At 38.0% G+C, this 22,973-nt stretch overlaps 1 protein-coding gene across 1 annotated transcript; it reads left to right on the forward strand.

Annotated features, from left to right (window-relative positions):
* Positions 1-10,240: 10,240 nt before the first annotated feature.
* On the forward strand, positions 10,241-11,476 carry LOC127131793 (kinesin-like protein KIN-12B). Its single transcript, XM_051060698.1, has 5 exons — positions 10,241-10,531; positions 10,614-10,751; positions 10,839-10,922; positions 11,205-11,330; positions 11,417-11,476. Exons 1-5 carry the CDS (start codon positions 10,244-10,246, stop codon positions 11,474-11,476), a joined length of 696 nt encoding a protein of 231 aa, XP_050916655.1. The 5' UTR covers positions 10,241-10,243.
* The last annotated feature ends 11,497 nt before the right edge of the window (positions 11,477-22,973 follow it).

The raw sequence follows: 22,973 nt of genomic DNA on the forward strand, positions 1-22,973 counted from the left end.
ATCAATCATTCATTCATATCTAGTGGTTGATCATTGTGGATTTAAAGTTCTTGGTTTGCAAAGCTAGGGCTTTGGACGAGATGAAACCCTAGAGGTTTAGCTTGGATATTAATTTGGTTATAGGGGATGCAAAACCCTAATGGCTTGATTTTTGAAGCTTGAATTCAATGGAGTTCCATCATGGTACTCTTTAGAGGGGTTCAAACCATAATTTGCTAGTGATTGGGTTATAAGGCTTCATGATTGTTCTGTGGGTCTTATCTTAGCCTCTAAACCCTAGTTGGGGGTTTATATGTTGAATACTTGGTTGATAAGCATCCTAATCCATCCAAATCCTTTGATTGAAAGATATGCTTTTGAAACCCTAACCTCAGAGGTTTGAAGGCTCATGCAAGTAAGTAATTGACTGAGACATCTTTGGAAGGTTTTTTTGCCCAACATATTTTTCATCATACCCACTTCTTCTTAGCCCTTACAAGGTCATGTCTCATATGCATATGGTATGGATTACTAGCCCTTGGTCCATGAATTCATGCTTGCACCAATTCATTGATCTTTTGGGCCTTAATTTGCTTTGGATCTATCAAGGCTTTCAAACCATGTCTAGGTCTTCATTTTGGGTCCATCTATGTTTGACCAGGATTCATGCCCACCTACATAAGTCCTTACAAGAAAACCCTAATTTGAGATCTACAATTGACTTTGGTCAACTGTTGACTTTTTGGTCAACTAGTTGACCAAAGTCAACCACTTTCTATAAGTCATTTTCAAGCCATTCACCTTCAATTCATGTCCATTTCAAAATCCTTGATTCATTTCAAAATTTGACCATTTTCCATTTAATTTACTATTCAATGTCCAAGATTCCTTCCTAAGTTCAAGTTAAAGTCACCCCATTTCACAATTTCATCATGGGCTTTGAATTATCAATTTCAATACCTTTATGATATAAGTATCATCCCATGGTCATTCATTTCATTCAAAGCCGATTCCATTACTTACTTCCATGTTTCAATCTAACATGATAAAAAAAGGCAAACCTACACTTCATTATATTCATTCCATTCTAAACCATTCACATATGTTAACCATTTTGAATTTGGCATAGTCATGACTAACAAAAACATCTCTACATGACCCAATTTTCAAGACATGAATATTCAAGCTTCATATGTTCAAATTTCAATTTCAAATACCATGAAAATTTTCAATCATTTCCACGATTCAATTCCATTAACCAAAGAATTTCATACATACGCCATTCATTACAAAACATTAATTCAATTTCCATTCCAAAAATCCATTACTACCATTAAACCAAGTTCCTCACACATTTTAGTCACTAACTTACAATTCAAAACCGAATCTTACAAAGGACTCATAAACCTATACAAGTTAACCAATACAACAACCAAACCATTTCGAGTCAAGCATTTCCAAACGAGGCATACACATGAGAGTACCATTGCCCTTTTACATACAAAAACTAGGGCGAAGCCACCTACAATAAATCAATTCCAAGCATCCCTTGCTCCAAAATTAGATGTCCTAGGTTATCACTACATTCAAAGCTACTGTCTTCAAAATGATGGGTACTGGACGGCCAAATAATCCCAGGCATAATGGATTGGATCTCCTTCATGCCATTGGGACTCAACAACAAACACCGTCGCTACAAAATCAACTCTCTCCAAACAAATTACTGGCTCTAGTTGAGTATAATCCATCTAGATCATTGATAGTATGAAATCTATTTCCTTATAATCCACAAGTAATGCATCTGGTGTAACAACAAGATTTGTTGCAATAGCCAATTTCCAAGTACCCCAGAATGCACATACCTGCATAATTCTCAAACATAATGCATAACCACATAGCAAATTCAAAAAAAAAAACACGTCCGCCTTCAAATTTATAGCATATCACAAGTGAATCTCACCATTAACTATCCTATGCGTAATAACACATAATCTTTGATTCTAGTTTGAACTAACTAAAATTACAACCAATTCATTTTTTCACTCACTTGGATCAGCTAATAGAATTTGGATTTGTAACTGGCTTGTGAATCTCAGATTAATTTCATGTTGTAATATCCTAATTTTCACCCCTAATATCCCTTATCATTTGTATCATTTTCATAAAATCAAGGTCATTAAGTACTTTTGGGTATACCCTTATGCTTTGCTAACCCCACAAAAATACAAAAAAATATATATGTCTTGTTTTGCTTTGTTTGCAAGATAGGGTTTTGGCATCAAGAAGTTCAAGGAATGGATCAATCAAGTCTTAGTATGATCAAGAATGTCTCAAGGTGATCAATAGTCTCCCTTCATCAAAAATCAAAGTTTGTACTCACCTCAATTCAAGTTCATCAAGCCACAATCCATCTGGCACTCCAAATTAGGGTTTTGGCCAAAGTCAGCTTAATGTTGACTCTTTGACCAAAACATGATCCTATGGCTTGAGGAATTATCCAAGGTATTTAAATGTGTCCTCACAAACCAATCATATGATTCAAATGGATCAAGAAGTTAGGTTCATGAGTAGATGAAAGTTTTGAACATAACTGATGAAAAGTCAATGGATGCTTAAAGTCAAAGTTTGACTTTTAAGGTTTTTGATCAACCATGGACTTTTCAAGTCAAAGATCATGAAAATATGATAAATGAATTCATTTTATCATGTTTAATCAATAAAATAAAGGTTATTTTCAAAAGGGGCAAAGATGGAGAAATTGGAATTTTCACTAAGTCCCTAAAAATCATGTCCAAGTACCCAACTTTTCAAGGCCATAACTTGTGATCCAAGCCACCATTTTCTTTGATCCAACGATAACATTAAAGGTTCTTCTTCATACTTCAACTTTGTCTTATGTGATGAAATCTCAAAAATTCATGGATAAGGAGATATGTGGCCATGAAGTGGATGATTCATTTGCTTGTCAAGAGATAAAACACTTAGTGAAATTTTCAGAATGTTGACCTAGTCAAGTGGCCAACTTTATGACACTTTTTCACCAAGATCCCAATTTATTCTAGTAAAGTGTTCAACATTAAAGTTGTATATCCTAATTCCATATTTCCAAAATGTCCAAGATCAAGAATTTCCCATGCTTGAGCTGAGATAATCGAATTTGGGAAGATAACATCATGAAGTGGTTCATAGGTCGAATTACAAGTCAATTTGCATTGCAAATCCAAACAAGTCCCCAAGATCTCCAAGTACATGTACTTCTTGCCTCTAAATCTCACTCTAATCAGAAGATCTCATACACTTTGAGCCATTATCCAAGTAAGTAAATCATTACACAATGCAGTATTCCATTTTTGCATAAAGATTACACTTCCATTCATGTAAAGTAGCTTTAATCCAACAAGAAGTACCATTGAGCTCCCAAATGGCTTTTGTTCTGATTCATACCAACTTTAAACCTCAAGTCAACTCCTATGCTCAAGAAAAAAGCTCAATAAAACACTCAATATACTCCATGCTTTTGCCATGCTTCCCACTTGGTAATTTGTGCAAGATCCAACCAAGCAAGAAAACCAGTATAAGCCACGATTATTTTATGATATTTGAAGCTTCCTAAACTCTCAAGGATCACTATAAATAGAGGACAAAGCCTCATTTATCCATACACCAAGCTTACCAAGCAAAACTTCATTTTTGCAAGCTTTTGACCTTAACATCCATTTCTCCCAATTGGCTCGAGCATTCTGCAAACCAAAGAGTCCAACCATCTCTTGGGAACTCATATACATTGTAAGAGACATCGAACATCAGTTGGAAGTGGTATTGAAGAGGCATTGGACCTTGCTCCAATAGGTATATTCTTGCACTTCGAAACTCACTATACGTGCATCATTTCCATGTGATTTATGAAGCAAACATGTAGCATTTATTGTGTTAAGGTTGTTCATACATGCAATTTATCTTGTTGTTTATGTGAATTTAAGTTGCATGAAACCTAAAGTTTCATTTCTGGTTTTGGCCTTCGTGCATCTTCATCTTTGAGTATTAGCTAAAACCTATTGTACCATTGTGTTCCTTACATTTTTCTAAGCAACTTTGATCTTTATTTCATGAAAAATGGTTGAGAAATGAGAGAGAGATGTTTGTTAGAAAATCTAGAAAAAAGAATGAAAGGAAAAATGAAAAAAGAATGAAAAGCGTGAGGTTGATGATGATGTTGAGTTAGCATTGAAAAAGTCAAAGGAAACGTATTATATAATATATACAACTGCTTGCGTTTTAATGAACAGATGTATCACCACCCCAGATGAAGAAGCCCTCGCCCCAACCTTTGGTTTTTATTTTTCAAGTAGCGCATGGAACCCCAAGGACGTGGGTTCAAACCTGGCCAGTGTAATGTTTACTTTACTCTCACTTGTTAAATGTTCATTTTTCTTCATAACTTCAAAAATCCATAACTTCATGATCCCTTAACCTTTTTGACCCATTCTTTTTGCCATGTGTTCATGAGAATGTCTATTTTATGATGATACCAAAAAATCCCTAAAATATTATTTATTTGACCACTTTTTGTTCGATGGAAAACATATGCTTTTAAGTGTTTTTTAAGGCTCCTAATTGATTCCTTTGTTTATCTCTTGGTTGTTCTTGATGTTGAAAACTTATATCATCATAACACACTCTTTTAAATGTTGATTATTATCCTTAACATGTTTAAACTTGATTATTTTCATACCATGTCTAATTGGTTCACCTTGAAAACATGTTAGGAAATGATTAGGGTTTCCACTTGCTTGTTTTTATTCATGCCATGATTAGCGTTTAGGTTTAAGCTTATCCCTAACATGTTCTTGTCTATTATTTAACTTGTATGCATAATGATCCACTTAGGGTTCTTACTTTACCCATACCATGTTAATATGATCCATGTGTTGAATGTATTTTTGTCACAACTTTGCTCGACGACCATATATCTTAATTATGATACTTGTCTTATGTGGTTTGATACCCTTGTGTTGAATAATGTACACTTGTTTAAATCATATCTTGTAATTCTATCCCAATTTGTGATGTTATATCCTCGTCCATGATTGTCTCTCATTTCATTCAAGTGTTTCCTCCATGAATTTCCATAATGATTGAATATGTCTCTCATACTTGTTCATGTGTTATCTCTTGTGGTGTTATGTAAACCTTTGTCATGTCTTGTTTATGATCATCATGCCTCAAAAACATGTAAGTAGCTTGTTCATGTCTTACCAATTCTGAAATTCTGGTGTAGTCAGAATTCAGATGTTCTACTCCACGTCATGACATCTGATCTAACATTGTAACTAATACAGCAAGATAGTTATTACCCACTGTACTAATATGCACAAGTTCACAGATGTCACGACATCTCATTCTATGTCACCCTAGAATGTATGAACACCTGGTTCTGTGCATCAGGAAGAAAGACTCAACAGAAATCAAACCTAGCACTCACCTCTGTTGTTTTCTTCCACAGTTATCAACATGCTGTCTTACTGTTGTTTGAGGACATCATCTGTTACATTGTTCCAGTGTGTATATCTTTTACTTGTATTTCCTGAATTAAAGGTTGAACTCGTCAATCTAATTTCCACTTATTAGATTGCTAACAACTAGGCTATTTGTTTGGTTCATTAATTGTAGGTTGGTAGTTGGTTTCCTGGTTTTTCTCTAAGCTATTGAATCCCTGAAGAATAGCCTGAGAAAAATATTGAACCAGAAAAACCAATCATCCTACACTTTAGCACCTGCTGTTGGGAATGAATGTCACAACATTCAGTTCGACATCCAGAACATATGCTGAGTCTCTTATGTTCCTGGACACGTGCTGTGCTAAGTTTGCAATACTGTAAAAGACCAACTAGTCTCTACTTCAGTATCAGCCTTCAGTATCAACTGTCAGAACATCCAGTTTGACAGTTTCACTATGATCCTTCAACCAGGTCTGTTATCCTTGAAGAGAACAGACTTAAATAAATACTGAACTAAAGTTAACTTACTTATCATTCAGTATGCACTGTCCCTGATGAATGTTACAGCTTTCTGATTGACATTCAAACAGAAGGCTATATGCCAGGTCAGTTATCATCTTGATAAGCTGACTGGAATACCTGCTGAGTTATGGCAGTAATAAACACATGCAGAAGGAAAACAAACACAGGAAATTGTTAACCCAGTTCAGTCCAACATGACCTACATCTGGGGGCTACCAAGCCAGGAAGAAGATCCACTATTAGCAGTATTAATTCAGAGTTAAACTCACCCGTTTACAACTCTTCACTTAATCCCTACCCAATGCAATCTATACCTAGGAACTCCTAGATAGAAACCTCCAGTTTCCATTCCTATCACTACAAGTACAATGTAATGTTAACACACCTTGAACTTGCTTCACAGCTTCATTCAAGAACAAAATCACTCTTGCCTACAGGCTTTGAGTTACAAAACTCTCAGCTTTTACCACTGAGAAACATATGGTAACCTTCCCACAGATTGGGAGGTTTACCTCACACACACCCCTAAATTTTCATTCTAGGAGGCTTACAAATACTAGATTACAATCAGCTATTTATAACCTAATCACCCAACTGGATTTGGGCCTTCAGAAGTCGCAGCAGACTTGTTCTTTGCTGTTACAACTTCAGCAAAAAAATTCTGCTACAAACAAGGTCTTCAATCCTAGAATCTCTCCATATATATCTCCATATTTTGAGCCTATATATCTTCTGATTGAGTCTTCAAGACCTCCACATGGGAGTTAGGATATTCACCAGATATCCTTGCTGATCCCAGAATATATACTGACTTAATTAATTCAGTTTTCTACACATGTGCGATGTCACAGACCTGATGTCGTGACATCGTACATGACATGTTGGTCCAGATGTTGAATTTCTTCAACCCAACATATTAAAACAACAGAGATGATTACATTATTTGTTTTCTAAAATTAATGCCAATCCTAAGGAATCAACAATCTCCCCCTTTGGCAAATTTTAGCTAAAACAAATAACCAATACACTGGACAAAACATCCCAATTTGGGAATGCTCTTCATCTCCGTCATTGGCTCCACCACCACAAACACCAAAGTTGGTGTACATGGGGAAGAAGAGGGACAAGACTCAGTTGTACCAGAACCCTTCCCCTCAACCGGAGAGCTTCCTGAAGAATATGTAATGCTGAGTACATAGTCAATGTAACTCAGATCACAAGGCACAACTGTCTTCTTAACTCAGATCATAAGACACAAGTGGTAAACCCAGTTGGTGGATTTTGTGCCTGATGCCAACTTCTGTTTGCTGCCACATCCACAGTTGGCTTGCTTCTGGTACATTCTCAACCCCAGGACTATATTTCTCTCCCCCTTTTTAGCTAAACATTTGTAAAGGCACCCTTCACAAAACCAGATCCAGGCGCAGCTTGCCCAAACCTTAACATACCCCATGATTCTGAGAATGGAGTGTTTTTCTTGTGCGAGGAAGAGGGCTATTGCATCCTTTAAATAGTCCAGCCCGTGCTTAGGAATTTCCGGTAGAGATAAATGCTTGGTCAAGATGCATTTATTTTTGCTGAGAAACAGTCAGAGAATCACCAACAAAATCTCAGATTATCTTTGAATACCTTTTATAGCTCTTGACTGTTTCTTTTCCAAAACAGCCGTTCCAGTGCATGGAGACTATTCCATATATGCAGTCAGACACGTTGCACGCGATGTCTTAACATTTCACGCGGCTTTTTCCTGCATTCTGCTAGTATTCAACATTTTCCAAGGTTCCTGTCATACCTCCAGTAGAGACTTGACATCTGGCACTGATACAGTCAAATTCCCACACTTCAGCAGATGGTTACTCCCCCTGTACCACACAGCTGTGGCCATCTGGCTTATTCTGATTTACCAGAATTTGACACATCACCTTCATAATTCCTACTGACTTTAAGTTTTAGAAGGAATTAGCAGCATTGTCCAGGGCAATGTCATGACATTCGGTCAGACATTCTTCAGCTCACTCAGCCTTGACACAGCATCCTGATAGCTGACAAGGTGCCATACCTGGTTATCTGAGTACACATAGACCACAAGCTTGATGATTACTTGCATCTTCAAGGCCAGAACTCCCCCTGTCATGGACACCCCACTCTCCTCTTGAAGATTAGAGATCACACATGGGCATATCCAACATCCCAAAGTTGGACCTTCACATACTTCCTGATTCATAGAGAATCCAGACCACTTGATGAATGGAAAACACAAGACGCATCTTCATGTCTTCAAGAGCACACCCTCTGTTCAACCCTCTTAGTTGAACACATTCACACTCTGTGTCAATCTCTCTTCTAACCAGAACAGAAGACCTCTTCACTGGATGTTCTAACATCAGCTGGGACATCCTTCACAACAAGACAAGGCACACCATCTGATAGTCTTCAGATATCACTGAGTCATCGGGTTGATCAAGAAGAACCCAGCCATTCATTGGGAAAAATACATTTTCATCCCATTACACGAGATAATCTTCCATAGATCGCTCAGAACTCCTACCACAAGCTCCAAGGGATGAATAGAAAGCACCTCCTTTAGTCTTCAACTTACTACTTTTCTACTCAAGAGTAATTTGTCTCAGACTTTCCTCAAGCATAATCAGCTGCCATATGTTGATTATCTTGATTCTTCGAACTCACTTCTGAGGTAGACCAATTGCCACTGGTTGATTACCTCCTTCATGAATCCTCATATGAAAAGGTCAAATGCTGCTTTTTGACCTCCCCAAGTTTATCAGACTTCTCCCAAAGATATTCTGACCTTCCAAGTGAGACTAGAACTTCAAGCTTTTTGAAGTATCCAATCTACAACCCTGTAGACCTTTCTATCTCAAGTTGATGTGCCACCTCACCAACTAAGAATCTGATGTTGAACCAAATGTCACAACATTGTGTTTTGACATCTAGCTGTTGAATTCAGCTCCTTCTTCTGCCACATGAAGGAACTTCCTCCCTTCACAGAACTGAGTTCAATGTTCTCATAGACTTGATTGTGGAACCAAGTTTGAGTAAACAACCTCCATCCTGCAGGTTTGCAGTTAAGTCATCCAAGCTCACACCTTGATGAATCCCTGCTTCTTCTCCAAAGACATCAGACACTCTGATGTATGAGTCTTCAGAAGGACCAGTTAGAAACCAACCCTTCAGCTCTACCAAGGATTCCATATCCTAAGGCAAGGCTGTTTCCATGATGTCAAGGCTGCTGCCACTAGTTCTTGACTCCACAGTGTGCATAAGCTAATGCACTTCCTTACCTAGATCAGAAATAATCTGATCCAAGCAACCACCATCAAGACTATGATGTCTTCTTCTTCTTGTACATACCAAGGCCGAGTCATGTTTCTTGCCAGGAAACCTTTTCAGAGATCATATGCTTTTGCTGCCACCAAAGATATAGATCATAAGCCAATGTACTATCCTTCCTGTGATTCTGCACAGGGTCTTGAAGAAGTGATGTTCCAACATCTTTAAGAACATCCGTTATCTTGAGCTCCAAGGATAATCAATTAAACACTTGTACTTGACACAAGTAGACATTGATCTTAAATCCTTTCCCAATTTTCCTTTCAGATACTTCCACCATAAGAATACTTTGAAAGTACTCTTCTTGTGTCAACATCTTCTGCTTGCAAGCACCTAGACAGTTTTGAAAGTCTTCCCAGATTAAATTCACCCTTAGGAATGAGAGAGATGAATTCTTCCTTGCAAATTGTGTCACACAACTATCAGAACCCATGTGACACAGGTCAACAGCCAACCAGATCCTAGGCTGACCAAATGTGAGGAGGTTAACCAAAACTCCCCCTCAAATTAACAATCATGGAAACTTCACACCAATATCCATGCATTGTACAGACATACTCCATCCACTACGCCAAAAAGGTTTTTTAACAGCGCATCTTAGACAGCGCTTTTAAAAGAAAGCGTTGTCTAAGGTTAAAATAAAAATAAAACACGGAAAATGTTCTAAAAAAATAATGAAAGCGCTGTCTAAGGGGGGGGTCTTAGACAGCGCTTTTAGAAAGCGCTGTCTAAGACCCCCCCTTAGACAGCGCTTTTAGAAAGCGCTTTTAAATATAGACCTTAGTCAGCGCTTTTGAGAAAGCGCTGTTTAAAGTCTTTCAATTAAAAAAAAAATTAAAACCAAAAGCGCTGTCTAAGGTGGGGGTTTAGAAAGCGCTTTTGGAAAGCACTTCATGCTTCCAAGAAACCCAATAGCGAGGGACACAGCAGAGCTTCCATCTTCATCAAGCCCTAGCAGCTCCGCCAAAACCAGACCCTCTTCTCGCAAACACAAACCCTCCAAAGAAAACGATCCTCCTTCAGATCACAACATCATCGTCCCTTACTCCCCCTCCCATGTCAAATCCAAGAGTCCGTTACCACCAAGACCTCCTTCTTCCAACCCTCTCAAACGCAAACTTGCTCTCGACACCATCGCCGCCGAAAATTCACTCCCGGCAACTACCGATTCCGGCGTTAAGGTTTTTCTCATCCATTTAGGGTTTTTAGATCTTGTTAATTTATTATCCGGTTTCTTATTTTGTATCTGTATGTGTTGTGTAGGTTATTGTGAGGATGAGGCCGTTGCGGAAGGATAAGGACGAAGGAGATCCTATAGTTCAGAAGATTTCTGGTGATTCGTTATCAATTAATGGTCGTACTTTCACCTTTGATTCTGTTGCTGATGTTGAAGCTACTCAGGTATGGTTTCTATTTTTGTTTCTGCTCAAACTGTTTTTGAGTTACTTCATTTCTACTGTGGTTGAATTTTCTGATCCTGTTTTTCAGCTTGACATTTTTGAGCATGTTGGGGTTCCTTTGGTGGAGAATTGTTTGGCTGGTTTCAATAGTTCTGTCTTTGCTTATGGACAGGTTTCCTTTTTCTCACTATTAACATTTACTTGCTTAATTTGCTTCATTTCTCATAGTGTTGTTCTTGTTAGGTATTAACATTTGGTATTTTGGTTGCTTATTTTGCTGCATTTCTCATAGTGCTGTTCCTGCTAGATATTAACATTTAGTTGCTTATTTTGCTGCATTTCTCATAGTGCTGTTTCTGTTAGATATTAACATTTAGTTGCTTATTTTGCTGCATTTCTCATAATGTGTTCCTGTTAGATTTGATGTTTTATGTATTCTATTTGAAATTGTTAGACGGGGAGTGGGAAAACGTATACTATGTGGGGTCCTGCCAATTCTTTGGCTGAAGAAAATGTAGCAAAAGAGCAACAAGGACTTACACCCCGTGTTTTTGAGAGACTGTTTGCGCGCATAAAGGAAGTAAGAGTTCAGTTCTATTCCTAATTAAATTATTTGAAGACCTCTTGAAGTGTTTTGGGTTGTTTACAGTTTTATTTACTGCACAGGAGCAAACAAAGCATTCTGATCAACAGCTCAATTATCAGTGCAACTGCTCTTTTCTTTAGGTTGGTTGTTTATCTATTTCTTTCAATGTTCCTGATCTTAACTTTGTCATTTTAGTCTGCATAATAACACAATGTTTTTGCCAGATATACAATGAACAGGTCACAGATCTGTTGGATCCGAGTCAAAGGAACCTTCAGGTAGAACCTAAGCATTAAAGGTTTTATTTATTGTTTATCATGTTTCACTGCTTTATACCGGAACTGATTTGTTATCCTTTATTCAGATTAGAGAAGATGTCAAATCAGGTGTGTATGTTGAGAATCTTACAGAGAATCAAGTGTCTACAATGGAGGATGTTACTCAGTAAGAAGTACACGAAAACATACGATTGTGATCGAGTTGAAGAGATTGTAGACGCACATGGTTGCTTTGATTATAAGTTATATCTGATAATGCATGATTTCTTTATTTTTTTGTTTTCAATTGCTTTGATTATAAGTTATATCTGATAATGCATGATTTCGTTATATTTTTGTTTTCAATTACTTTGATTATAAGTTATATCTAATTAATGTGTACATTTGTAGTATATGTTATGACTTGTAAATGTGTACATAAATTTGTATATATTTTGATACATTTAAGGCAAAATTGGTTTGAATTGGTATATATATATATATTTGTTAGCCAAAAATTGGTAGAAAAAAGGCCAAAATGGCATATATAAAATGTGATAATTGTCTGTCAAAATCTGGTTGAAAACAGGTAGAAATTCTGGTTTATAAACCTGGAAAAAATGTGGTTTAAAACAAAAGCTTCAAAAATTTTCGTATACCTTAGACAGCGCTTTTGTAAAAAGCGCTGTCTAAGGGGGGGATTAGAAAGCGCTTTAGGCAAAAGCGCTGTCTAAGGTATACCTAAAAAATTTAAAATAAGAGGGTCTTATAAAGCGCTTTTGGCCAAAGCGCTGTCTAAGGGGGGGGGGGGCTTAGACAGCGCTTTTAAGATTTAAAAAAGCGCTGTCTAAACCTTTAGCAGCGGAGGTTTAGACAGCGCTTTAAAGCGCTGTCTAAGGCTAAAAAAAGCGCTGTCTAAGGTGTTGTTTGTTGTAGTGATCCCTACCAGTGGTAACTAACTCTATGAGTTATACCTACGCATACTCCTACCACACCAATCATACTTTAGCTGACCATAAGTACTAGAGGAACACCAGTCAATAGCAGATATGCATTGCCAGAGCATACTTCATCAACCAACCTATGAATCTTCATATTCTCACTCCTTGAAAGAACTGCCACTTCTGATCGTGGTGCTTGAATAACAAGATTCATGGTCCCAATCCTCTGAGTTGAAGCAGCAGTCAGGTTACCCCATTGTTGACTGCTAACATCCAGAGGACTTGTCTTCCAACACTCCATAGTACTCCAGAGAACAGCCATCCATCCCTGATCAATCTACAGGAGTAGGACAAGCAGCAGGAAATTGCTCAATGTCACATCTCACCCAGCTCCACTTCTAGAGACCCGACCTCTACATGTGACCTTATTGAGCATACACACAGTTGACCCTACCCTTGTCAACTTAGCCCACACAGGTGTCTCCTCTTCCCGGTCAGGAGTAGATTCCAACCAAGAGTATCCCTTTGTTTGACACCTAAAAACATTTGTTCTTCAACCATCAGCTGCATACTTGTTGAACAACATGTTCTCACATCACATAGAACATTGGTTCCACCTCCTTGGAACACACCCTCCTTGAAAGACTTCAAGGTCTTCATATACACTACCCAAGAGTGTAAAAGAATCAGTGATCAGGTGATTCTTACCATCCTGACGTGAGTACATCATGATGAGTGGACTTGAGGGGACTCAAGTAGCTTTGACATCTTCTGAGGTTCTGATGAAATCTTGAACACAGCAGCCTTTCATCCACATGAGGGGAAACTACATCAGAGTTTGAGTTTTGCCAGGTATTATGCAGCGGAAATCATAATACAACTCAACCCAAGAACACACTTTTCACCAGATCAACCTCAAAGACCATACCAAGTTTGAATGTGATTCAATACTGGCACAGCTGTCCCACACACAGGCCAATTGCCAACCTCCAGATACAGGTACACATTATTCCTGTCATGAACAGTCCATCCACCTACTTCAAGGGACCATTCAGGGAAATTACAGAACCTTCCACTGGTTCCAACATAACTTCTTGCAAGATACCAGAAAGTATCACCCATGGATCTCATCCAGAAGCAGAACAGGATGCCTGCTCTGATACCAATTGAAATTCTGGTGTAGTCAGAATTCAGATGTTCTACTCCACGTCATGACATCTGATCTAACATTGTAACTAATACAGCAAGATAGTTATTACCCACTGTACTAATATGCACAAGTTCACAGATGTCACGACATCTCATTCTATGTCACCCTAGAATGTATGAACACCTGGTTCTGTGCATCAGGAAGAAAGACTCAACAGAAATCAAACCTAGCACTCACTTCTGTTGTTTTCTTCCACAGTTATCAGCATGATGTCTTACTGTTGTTTGAGGACATCATCTGTTACATTGTTCCAGTGTGTGTATCTTTTACTTGTATTTCCTGAATTAAAGGTTGAACTCGTCAATCTAATTTCCACTTATTAGATTGCTAACAACTAGGCTATTTGTTAGGTTCATTAATTGTAGGTTGGTAGTTGGTTTCCTGGTTTTTCTCTAAGCTATTGAATCCCTGAAGAATAGCCTGAGAAAAATACTGAACCAGAAAAACCAATCATCCTACACTTTAGCACCTGCTGTTGGGAATGAATGTCACAACATTCAGTTCGACATCCAGAACATATGCTGAGTCTGTTATGTTCCTGGACACGTGCTGTGCTAAGTTTGCAATACTGTAAAAGACCAACTAGTCTCTACTTCAGTATCAGCCTTCAGTATCAACTGTCAGAACATCCAGTTTGACAGTTTCACTATGATCCTTCAACCAGGTCTGTTATCCTTGAAGAGAACAGACTTAAATAAATACTGAACTAAAGTTAACTTACTTATCATTCAGTATGCACTGTCCCTGATGAATGTTACAGCTTTCTGATTGACATTCAAACAGAAGGCTATATGCCAGGTCAGTTATCATCTTGATAAGCTGACTGGAATACCTGCTGAGTTATGGCAGTAATAAACACATGCAGAAGGAAAACAAACACAGGAAATTGTTAACCCAGTTCAGTCCAACATGACCTACATCTGGGGGCTACCAAGCTTGGAAGAAGATCCACTATTAGCAGTATTAATTCAGAGTTAAACTCACCAGTTTACAACTCTTCACTTAATCTCTACCCAATGCAATCTATACCTAGGAACTCCTAGATAGAAACCTCCAGTTTCCATTCCTATCACTACAAGTACAATGTAATGTTAACACACCTTGAACTTGCTTCACAGCTTCATTCAAGAACAAAATCACTCTTGCCTACAGGCTTTGAGTTACAAAACTCTCAGCTTTTACCACTGAGAAACATATGGTAACCTTCCCACAGATTGGGAGGTTTACCTCACACACACCCCTAAATTTTCATTCTAGGAGGCTTACAAATACTAGATTACAATCAGCTATTTATAACCTAATCACCCAACTGGATTTGGGCCTTCAGAAGTCGCAGCAGACTTGTTCTTTGCTGTTATAACTTCAGCAAAAAAATTCTGCTACAAACAAGGTCTTCAATCCTAGAATCTCTCCATATATATCTCCATATTTTGAGCCTATATATCTTCTGATTGAGTCTTCAAGACCTCCACATGGGAGTTAGGATATTCACCAGATATCCTTGCTGATCCCAGAATATATACTGACTTAATTAGTTCAGTTTTCTACACATGTGCGATGTCACAGACCTGATGTCGTGACATCGTACATGACATGTTGGTCCAGATGTTGAATTTCTTCAACCCAACATATTAAAACAACAGAGATGATTACATTATTTGTTTTCTAAAATTAATGCCAATCCTAAGGAATCAACAAATTCATTCATATTTATATATCTAAATCCAAGGGAAAGGATCTTATGTTGACTTCCAATTCATGTAATGTCTTTTTGTTTGTTGACTTTGTTTGTCCATTCATGCATTTACCCTAAACCAAACCCTACCCATTTTTCAAACTAAAACACCCATTCAAACCTTGACTTACTTTTAGTCAATGTATCTTTCAATTACACTTGAAAATGCTTTAGTACACATGAAGCATTTCAAACGCAAACCTTGACCTACTTTTAGTCAATAAATATTTCAATTACACTTCCCAATGCTTTAGTACACATGAAGCATCTCAGTTCAAACTTTGACTTACCTTTAGTCAAGTAACACTTTCCAAAAACATTTTTACCCCTTTTATTACCGCATTCAAAAATGTAAACAACTTTTAAACAAACATAGATAAATTCAAAAGGTTCCTGTAGAGTACTACAGATGCTTAGGGTGCTAATACCTTCCCTTTTGCATAACTGACCCCCGTACCTTCGATCTCTACTTGTTTTAATTCTAGTTTTGCTATTTGCTATGCATGTTTACATTTGGATTTATTTTGAATCTTTTCCCCTTCCCTTGGAAAAATAAAAGTTTGGTGGTGATATCAATGTTTTGTGAGTCAAGTTAATCTGATAGCTTGGTCTCCGATTCACACTACGATAGAAATGGCGACTTCACTAGGGACCACTCCCCGTGAGGGTTATACCTATCTTGTTTTTATCTATGTTTCATTATTTGTTTGTTTATATTTTCTTGGGTGGTCTCTATGTTAAGATAAGTCCTAATCTAGACTTGAGTGAATATTAAGATAGGAGGGTGGTATAGTCAAGTTGGCTTGGGTGGAGTAATCCCGAACAGGCTAACTTGAGAATCCCCCAATCAGTGGAGGCCCATTTGGAGATAGTATTTGTTGAACGAGAAATCGTGAAGAAATTTTCTATCTTTGACCTGGGAGACCGAGAAGCTGATGATATTAGTATCCCTTTACCCTACTAATGGCTTGTTAGGACGTAGTGTGGTGACTATGAAGGTGTAAACCTGAATTAGTTTATACACGATACTACACTAGATGAGTTTCTCTTGATAATATTATTGGTTTACAAGTAGTTATCCAAACCGTTAATATCCGAAAGATGGGATTATGGTTCTAGGAACTTTCTTAGAACCTTGGTTCCCGTCTTGATGATAAACCCTTAGCACTTACCTTATTGGGATGGTTAGACCCATATCCTCATGCTCGTAAAGTCAAACCTATGAACCCCATGTATTTAACATCTTGCATATGTTTGTTGATCTTGATATGTTTGTGTATTCATACATCCATGCATTCATTAACATCATCTTAATTAAAGTCTTCAAGGAACTTAGAGGCATTTGTTGCAAATATCATAAGTTTTTTTTACTATGGATTTCGGAAGAAGAAGAACTCAAAAGTACACTTTTAAAAGTCCAAAATTGGAAGATTTAAGAGAGCTATGGTCTTTGGTGGTTAATCCTGAAGACTTCAAAGGCAGATATGGGAGACTTCTACCTCTTTTAAACACCAACATGATGGAGGAGATTCTTGCTACATTGGTTCAATTCTATGATCCATTGTACCAGTGCTTTACCTTTCTGGATTAGCAGATTGCGCCTACCTTGGAGGAGTTTTCTCACTTGATTGGCCTACCCATTCCTGATCAAGTTCCCTTTTTCGGTTTAGAAGAAATTCTGAAGCATCAAGACATTGTAGAAGCTACTCATTTAAGGGTGTCTGAGATTAAAGCTAACCTAACCATAAAAGGAGGAATTCTTGGCTTGCCTACTAAATTCTTGATAGAGGAAGCTCGTTATTTTTCTAGCATGAAGAGTATTGACGCTTTTGAGGCCATTCTTGCCTTGCTCATCTATGGATTGTTCCTCTTCCCTAATGTTGACGGCTTTGTTGACATTAATGCTATCAAAATATTCTTAATTGAAAATCTAGTTCCTACCTTGCTTGCAGATGTTTACCATTCAGTCCATCTTAGGAATTTTCATAAAGGAGGAATGATCATATGTTGTACAACTCTACTCTACAAGTGGTTTATTCGCACTTGCCACGATCTACTTGCCTCAATCTACTGCCTTTTGGGACCTTCTAGGAAAGCTAGATTGCGTCTCTTTGGAGCCTTATCTCCAATGGGTGCAAGCTAGGGCCATCAGTTTGAAAATGTCTTATCCTTGATAAGAGCCTTTGTCTTTAACTGTTAAAAAACCTTCTCTTATTTTCATGACTGACGCGGAAAAACTCAAGATTGCTTTGACTAGGGTGCAACGAGAAAGGGATACTTGGAAGAATAAGTATCAGATTGTTCATGTAGATAATGAAGAGCTTAAAAGACACTTGAAGCAGAGGAATGATGAAGATCTTGCTAAAAAGAAAAGAAAGGTGCAAGAGGATTTATTTTCCCCTAACATTAGTCCAATTCTTGGTTAAGATAATCCTCCTACTCCAGGCGCTTGGAAGGTGATTGTTGACAAGCTAGTGGTTGAAAAGGCTCAAACGAAAGACCAAATCAAGGAGCTTAATAAGAAGATATAAAGAGGGACTGGATCTTCTTCTAATCAACTTCCTTAGGATTCTAGCTATTTTCCTTGTATCTTTTGAAATTGTACTTCAAAAATTGTAATATTTCCGATATTAATGAAACGAGTTTTTAGCTATCAAAAGAGTAATGCTTCTCTCCATGATGTTTGCAATAATTGTGTTTATTAAAGTTCCTTAAAATATATTTTCATTTCATATCATGCATCATTCTAAAAATTACATTTTTTCATTCCCGAGACTTATCCCTGTCCTTCACTCCAATAGACAAGTTGTTTCACCGGTACAACACTCGAGTTAGTCATCAGAAAAGGATGGAACAACTTGAACAAGAAAACCTTGAACTAAGGGAAGAAGTTAATTCACTCAAAAGCAATTTGGATAGACTCACAACAATGATGGAAACACTGGTGGCTGCTCAGAATCATCCACCCCTAAAGCCTACTCAAAGAACTATGATTTCAGAGGTTGTGTCTATGCCCATTTCTATGGCACCTGTGAACGCTCCTCAGTATCAGATGCATCCCAATTTCCCTTGGGGCATGCCACCAAATTATGTGCCATAAGGTTACCACCCACAAGTTCCTGAAGCTCCCGCAATGCCCGTCGTCATGTCGGTACCACCTCTTGTGATACACACTACTCCATACCACGAAGAGCCTATCTTTCATGTTACTCTAAGTGAGAGCATATGTGAAAATGGATGAATTCCAAGATCAATTTGATGAGATGCAAAGAGATATTAAATCCCTTAGGGGGGAAAGATCTATTTGGGAAGAATGCCCACGATCTCTGCCTTGTGCCAAATGTCAAAATACCCGCCATATTCAAAGTGCTTGACTTTGAAAAGTACAAGGGAGATTCTTGTTCGAGCAGCCACTTAACTATGTATGCCCAAAAAATGTCCACTCAAACTGACAACCACCAGTTGCTAATTCACTACTTTCAAGATAGTCTGACTGGTTCCGCTCTCAAGTGGTACATGAACTTGGATAGTGCTCATATCCATACATTTAATGATCTAGGTGAAGCTTTCATCAGGCAGTACAAGTACAATGTCGACATGACGCCGAACAGAGATCAACTCCGAGCTATGTCCCAAAGAGACAAGGAAACTTTCAAGGAATATGCACAAAGATGGAACGAGGTTGCCGCCCATATTTTTCCTCCTCTCGAAGAAAGAGAAATGACTAAGATCTACTTGAAGACTCTAAGTTCTTTCTACTATGAAAGAATGATAGTGAGCGCACCAAGTGACTTCACTGACATGGTGAATATGGGTATGCGCCTCGAGGAAGTTGTCTGTAAGGGAAGATTGGTCAAGGAAGGTGATTCATCTAGCGGCGTCAAAAAGTCTAGAGTTGGGTTCCCTAAGAAGAAAGAGCAAGATGATAGTGTGGTGGTACATAGAAGACCAAGGAAGAGATAACAACAACAACATATTGCAGCGGTAGCTCCAGCCTACCAATCACAATTCTTACAACAATCCCAACCGCAAGTCCAACAACGACAACAAAAACCACAGTTTACACAACAATAACCTCAATACATCCAACAGAATATCCCACAACCACAACAACAGCCTCAACAACAGGCTCGTCCATAATACAATAATAATCCAGTTCAAAGAAGGCCGTAATTTGATCTGATACCTATGACTTACACAGACCTATTCCCATATTTGGTCGACAAGAAACACATTTAAACTAAAACTCCTCTCCCTATTCCAGTGAAACTTATGTATTGGTACAGAGCTGACCAGTTTTGCGATTACCACCAAGGGGCACCCAGACACACTCTAGAAGACTATTATGTCTTGAAGTCTGACTTCCAAAGATTGATCAAAAGCAGCATTCTATGTTTCAGAGATGTCAATCCAAATGTACAAGTCAATCCACTACCTCAACATGGAAGAGTTTCTATCAACATGGTGGAAGGTTATCCTGGTACTTTCGGAGTTTATGATGTACGTTATCTAGAGGGAGATCTGGTTGAGATACACCTTAAGTTAGGTGAGCTCATCTATATGATGCCACACAATAATGCGGCTTGCGGACTTTGTCATATGATTCTTCGTGGTTGCCGCATTGTAATGGAGGATTTGCAAAGAGAAATAGACAATGGGCTTATCCGAGTTGATAGAAACCGAAACTTCAATCAAGTCAATATGGTTGAGGGTTGCCAGGGTAATTACCAAGTCTATGATGTGAGATTTATGAGAGGATCTTTGGTTGATATGCACAAAAGTTTGTTCCAGTCTGCTTTTGTTCCATCACATGATTATACCACCTGTGGGGTTTGTTCAATAAACCCACGTGCATGTTCCCTTGTACGACAGGATATCAAAGAATTGTTGGACGCATGAACTATCACTGTTGTCCATCCCAAAATTCTTGAGAACAATGTCAATGTTATGATCCCCCAATTCAACGTTCCCGAACCCTCGAAGATCACGTTTGATAGTCGAAACTCTGCAAAGTCGCCTTTGCTTATCTACTTATGTAGGTGTTTAATTGGCTGCATTATATGGTAAAACACTAGCTGGATTCTAATGTCTTGACTGATGTCATGACATGGTGTGTATGTGTGACTGCATTGTAGGTTAGAATATCTAACTGTACTCTGATGTCTTGACTGATGTCATGACACACCTGAGTAACTTACTGCAGGATTAGCTAATACAGGATTTATTGAATGTCAAATTGGATGTGGTGACATTCATCCCTGTCAGCAGATACTGAGGAATAGAACAGTTGGTGTTCTGTTAGAGCTCAGTATTCATTTGCAGTCTGGTTATCAAGGAAATACCAGACCTGGCATAAGGCCTACTATATGAATGTCAAACTGGATGTTATGACATTCATCATGGACAGCATATACTGAATAATAGACAGAGTGGTGTTCTGCTACACTTCAGTATGTTTCTTAGTCTGTTCTTCAAGAGGATAACAGAACTGACTTAAGGCCAAATGTGTAAATGTCAAATTGGATACTTTGACATTTATTAATGTAAGCTGTTACTGTAGTATGGTCATTTTGGTCATATACAGGTCAGCAAAATTGTACAGTCTGTTTTCTGGAAAAACAGACTTAGCATATGATCCTTGATGTCAAGCTGAATGTCGTGACATTCATTCCTGACAGCATATGCTATATTGTAGGTTGTTTAGTTTTTCTGTTTCAGCATTTTTCTCAGGCTAAAATCCAGGAAACCAACAACCAAGCTACAATTAAGGAACCTAACAAATAGCCTATTTGTTAGCACACTAATATGTGGAAATTAGTTAGAATCCTATGTGGCATTATTTGTGGAGGTCTTGAGATATTTTAGGAACTAAATATGGAGATATTTTAGGAACTACATATGGAGATATTTTAGGAACTAAATATGGAGATATTGTAGGAACTAAATATGGAGATATTTTAGGAACTAAATATGGAGATATTTTAGGAACTAAAAGATTGAAGACCTTGTTTGTAGCAGAAAGTTTCTGCTGATGTTGTAACAGCAAAGGAGAAGTTTGCTGCAATTTCTGAAGGCCCAAATCCAGTTGGGTGATTAGGTTATAAATAGCATATTGTAACCTAGTTTTTGTAAGCCTCTTAGAATGAAAATTTAGAGGTGTGTGTGAGGTAAACCTCCCAACCTGTGGGATGGTTACCATGTGTTTCTCAGTGTTCAAAGCTGAGAGTATTTGTAACTCAAAGCCTGTAGGCAAGAGTGATTATGTTCTTGAATGAAGCTGTGAAGCAAGTTCAAGTTGGTTAGCATTACATTGTAATTGTAGTGATAGGAATGGAAACTGGAGGTTTCTATCTAGGAGTTCCTAGGTATAGATTGCATTGGGTAGGGATTAAGTGAAGAGTTGTAAACGGGGGAGTTTAACTCTGAATTAATACTGCTGATAGTGGATCTTCTTCCTGGCTTGGTATGCCCCCAGACGTAGGTGATGTTGCACCGAACTGGGTTAACAATTACCTGTGTTTTTACCTTCTGTTCGTTATAATTCTGTCTGTTATAAAATAAGGTAAACCTGTAATGCTGTAACAGGTGATGTCCAAATCAATGTTGAGACATCATGCTGATAACTGTGCAGGCTCAACAGAAGTAAGTGATATGTTTGATCTCTGCTGTGTCTTTGTACCAGATGGACAGAACTGGGTGTTCTTCCATTCTATGGTGATATAGTAGCAGATGTCGTGACATCTGTGAATGTGTGCATATCAGTACTAGGTTTTAATTTGTATAACTGTCTTGCTGTATTAGTAACAATGTTAGACCAGATGTCATTACTTGGCATAGAACATCTAAACTCTGACTACACCAGAATTTCAACTTACCAGGCCCAGCTCCGTACAAATCTGATAAAGTCGTGTGTAAGACCCAATTTTAACCCTAAGATCCCTCATGTTATCTCATCATTTGCAATGGCTTTGGGATCAAACCTTGGTATCCTCCTCACCCCTCATTCATTAGGTTTGTATTGGGAGAGATCACCAAGAACTTTTGATTGTATCATACTTTATTTTGTTTCGTTTACTAACCAAAATTCCAAAAATATGTCTATGTATATCTTTGTTTCTTTTGTAGGTAGTGTGTGCATCCATCTGTGCCCACCAAGCTCATATCTAGGGTTTGAGACCCTCAGTGCAAGAGGTCAATCAAGGTAAGTTTCACAATGTTTCCAAGCATCATATATGGATCCCCCTTTATTTATCATTTTGATCAATAATTCATCAAGATTTTGAAGCTTGTTTGCCTTGGAAGCCCTAATTCATCCTGGCATCTTATGTGACTTCCTCCATAAGTTTCTTCAACAATTGGTCAAAGATATCAAGGTATACTTCATTTAACATCATCTCAATAAAATATGATTATCCATGAGCCCCAAAGATCAAAGTAACTTCAAGTTTGCAAGTTGGTTCAAGGAGGTTGATCAGAAAAGTCAATTAGTCAAAT

Source organism: Lathyrus oleraceus, chromosome 3 (genome assembly GCF_024323335.1).
Source record: "Lathyrus oleraceus cultivar Zhongwan6 chromosome 3, CAAS_Psat_ZW6_1.0, whole genome shotgun sequence".
NCBI classification, from domain to species: domain Eukaryota; kingdom Viridiplantae; phylum Streptophyta; class Magnoliopsida; order Fabales; family Fabaceae; genus Lathyrus; species Lathyrus oleraceus.

What these genes read in the sequence shown, in the direction of transcription:
- LOC127131793 (XM_051060698.1), top strand. Translation starts at nt 10,244, where the DNA reads ATGCTTCCAAGAAACCCAATAGCGAGGGACACAGCAGAGCTTCCATCT. An exon ending in CTGTCTTTGCTTATGGACAG is followed by an intron (nt 10,923 to 11,204) that starts GTTTCCTTTTTC and finishes TGAAATTGTTAG; the next exon opens with ACGGGGAGTGGGAAAACGTA. An exon ending in TGTTTGCGCGCATAAAGGAA is followed by an intron (nt 11,331 to 11,416) that starts GTAAGAGTTCAG and finishes TTTACTGCACAG; the next exon opens with GAGCAAACAAAGCATTCTGA.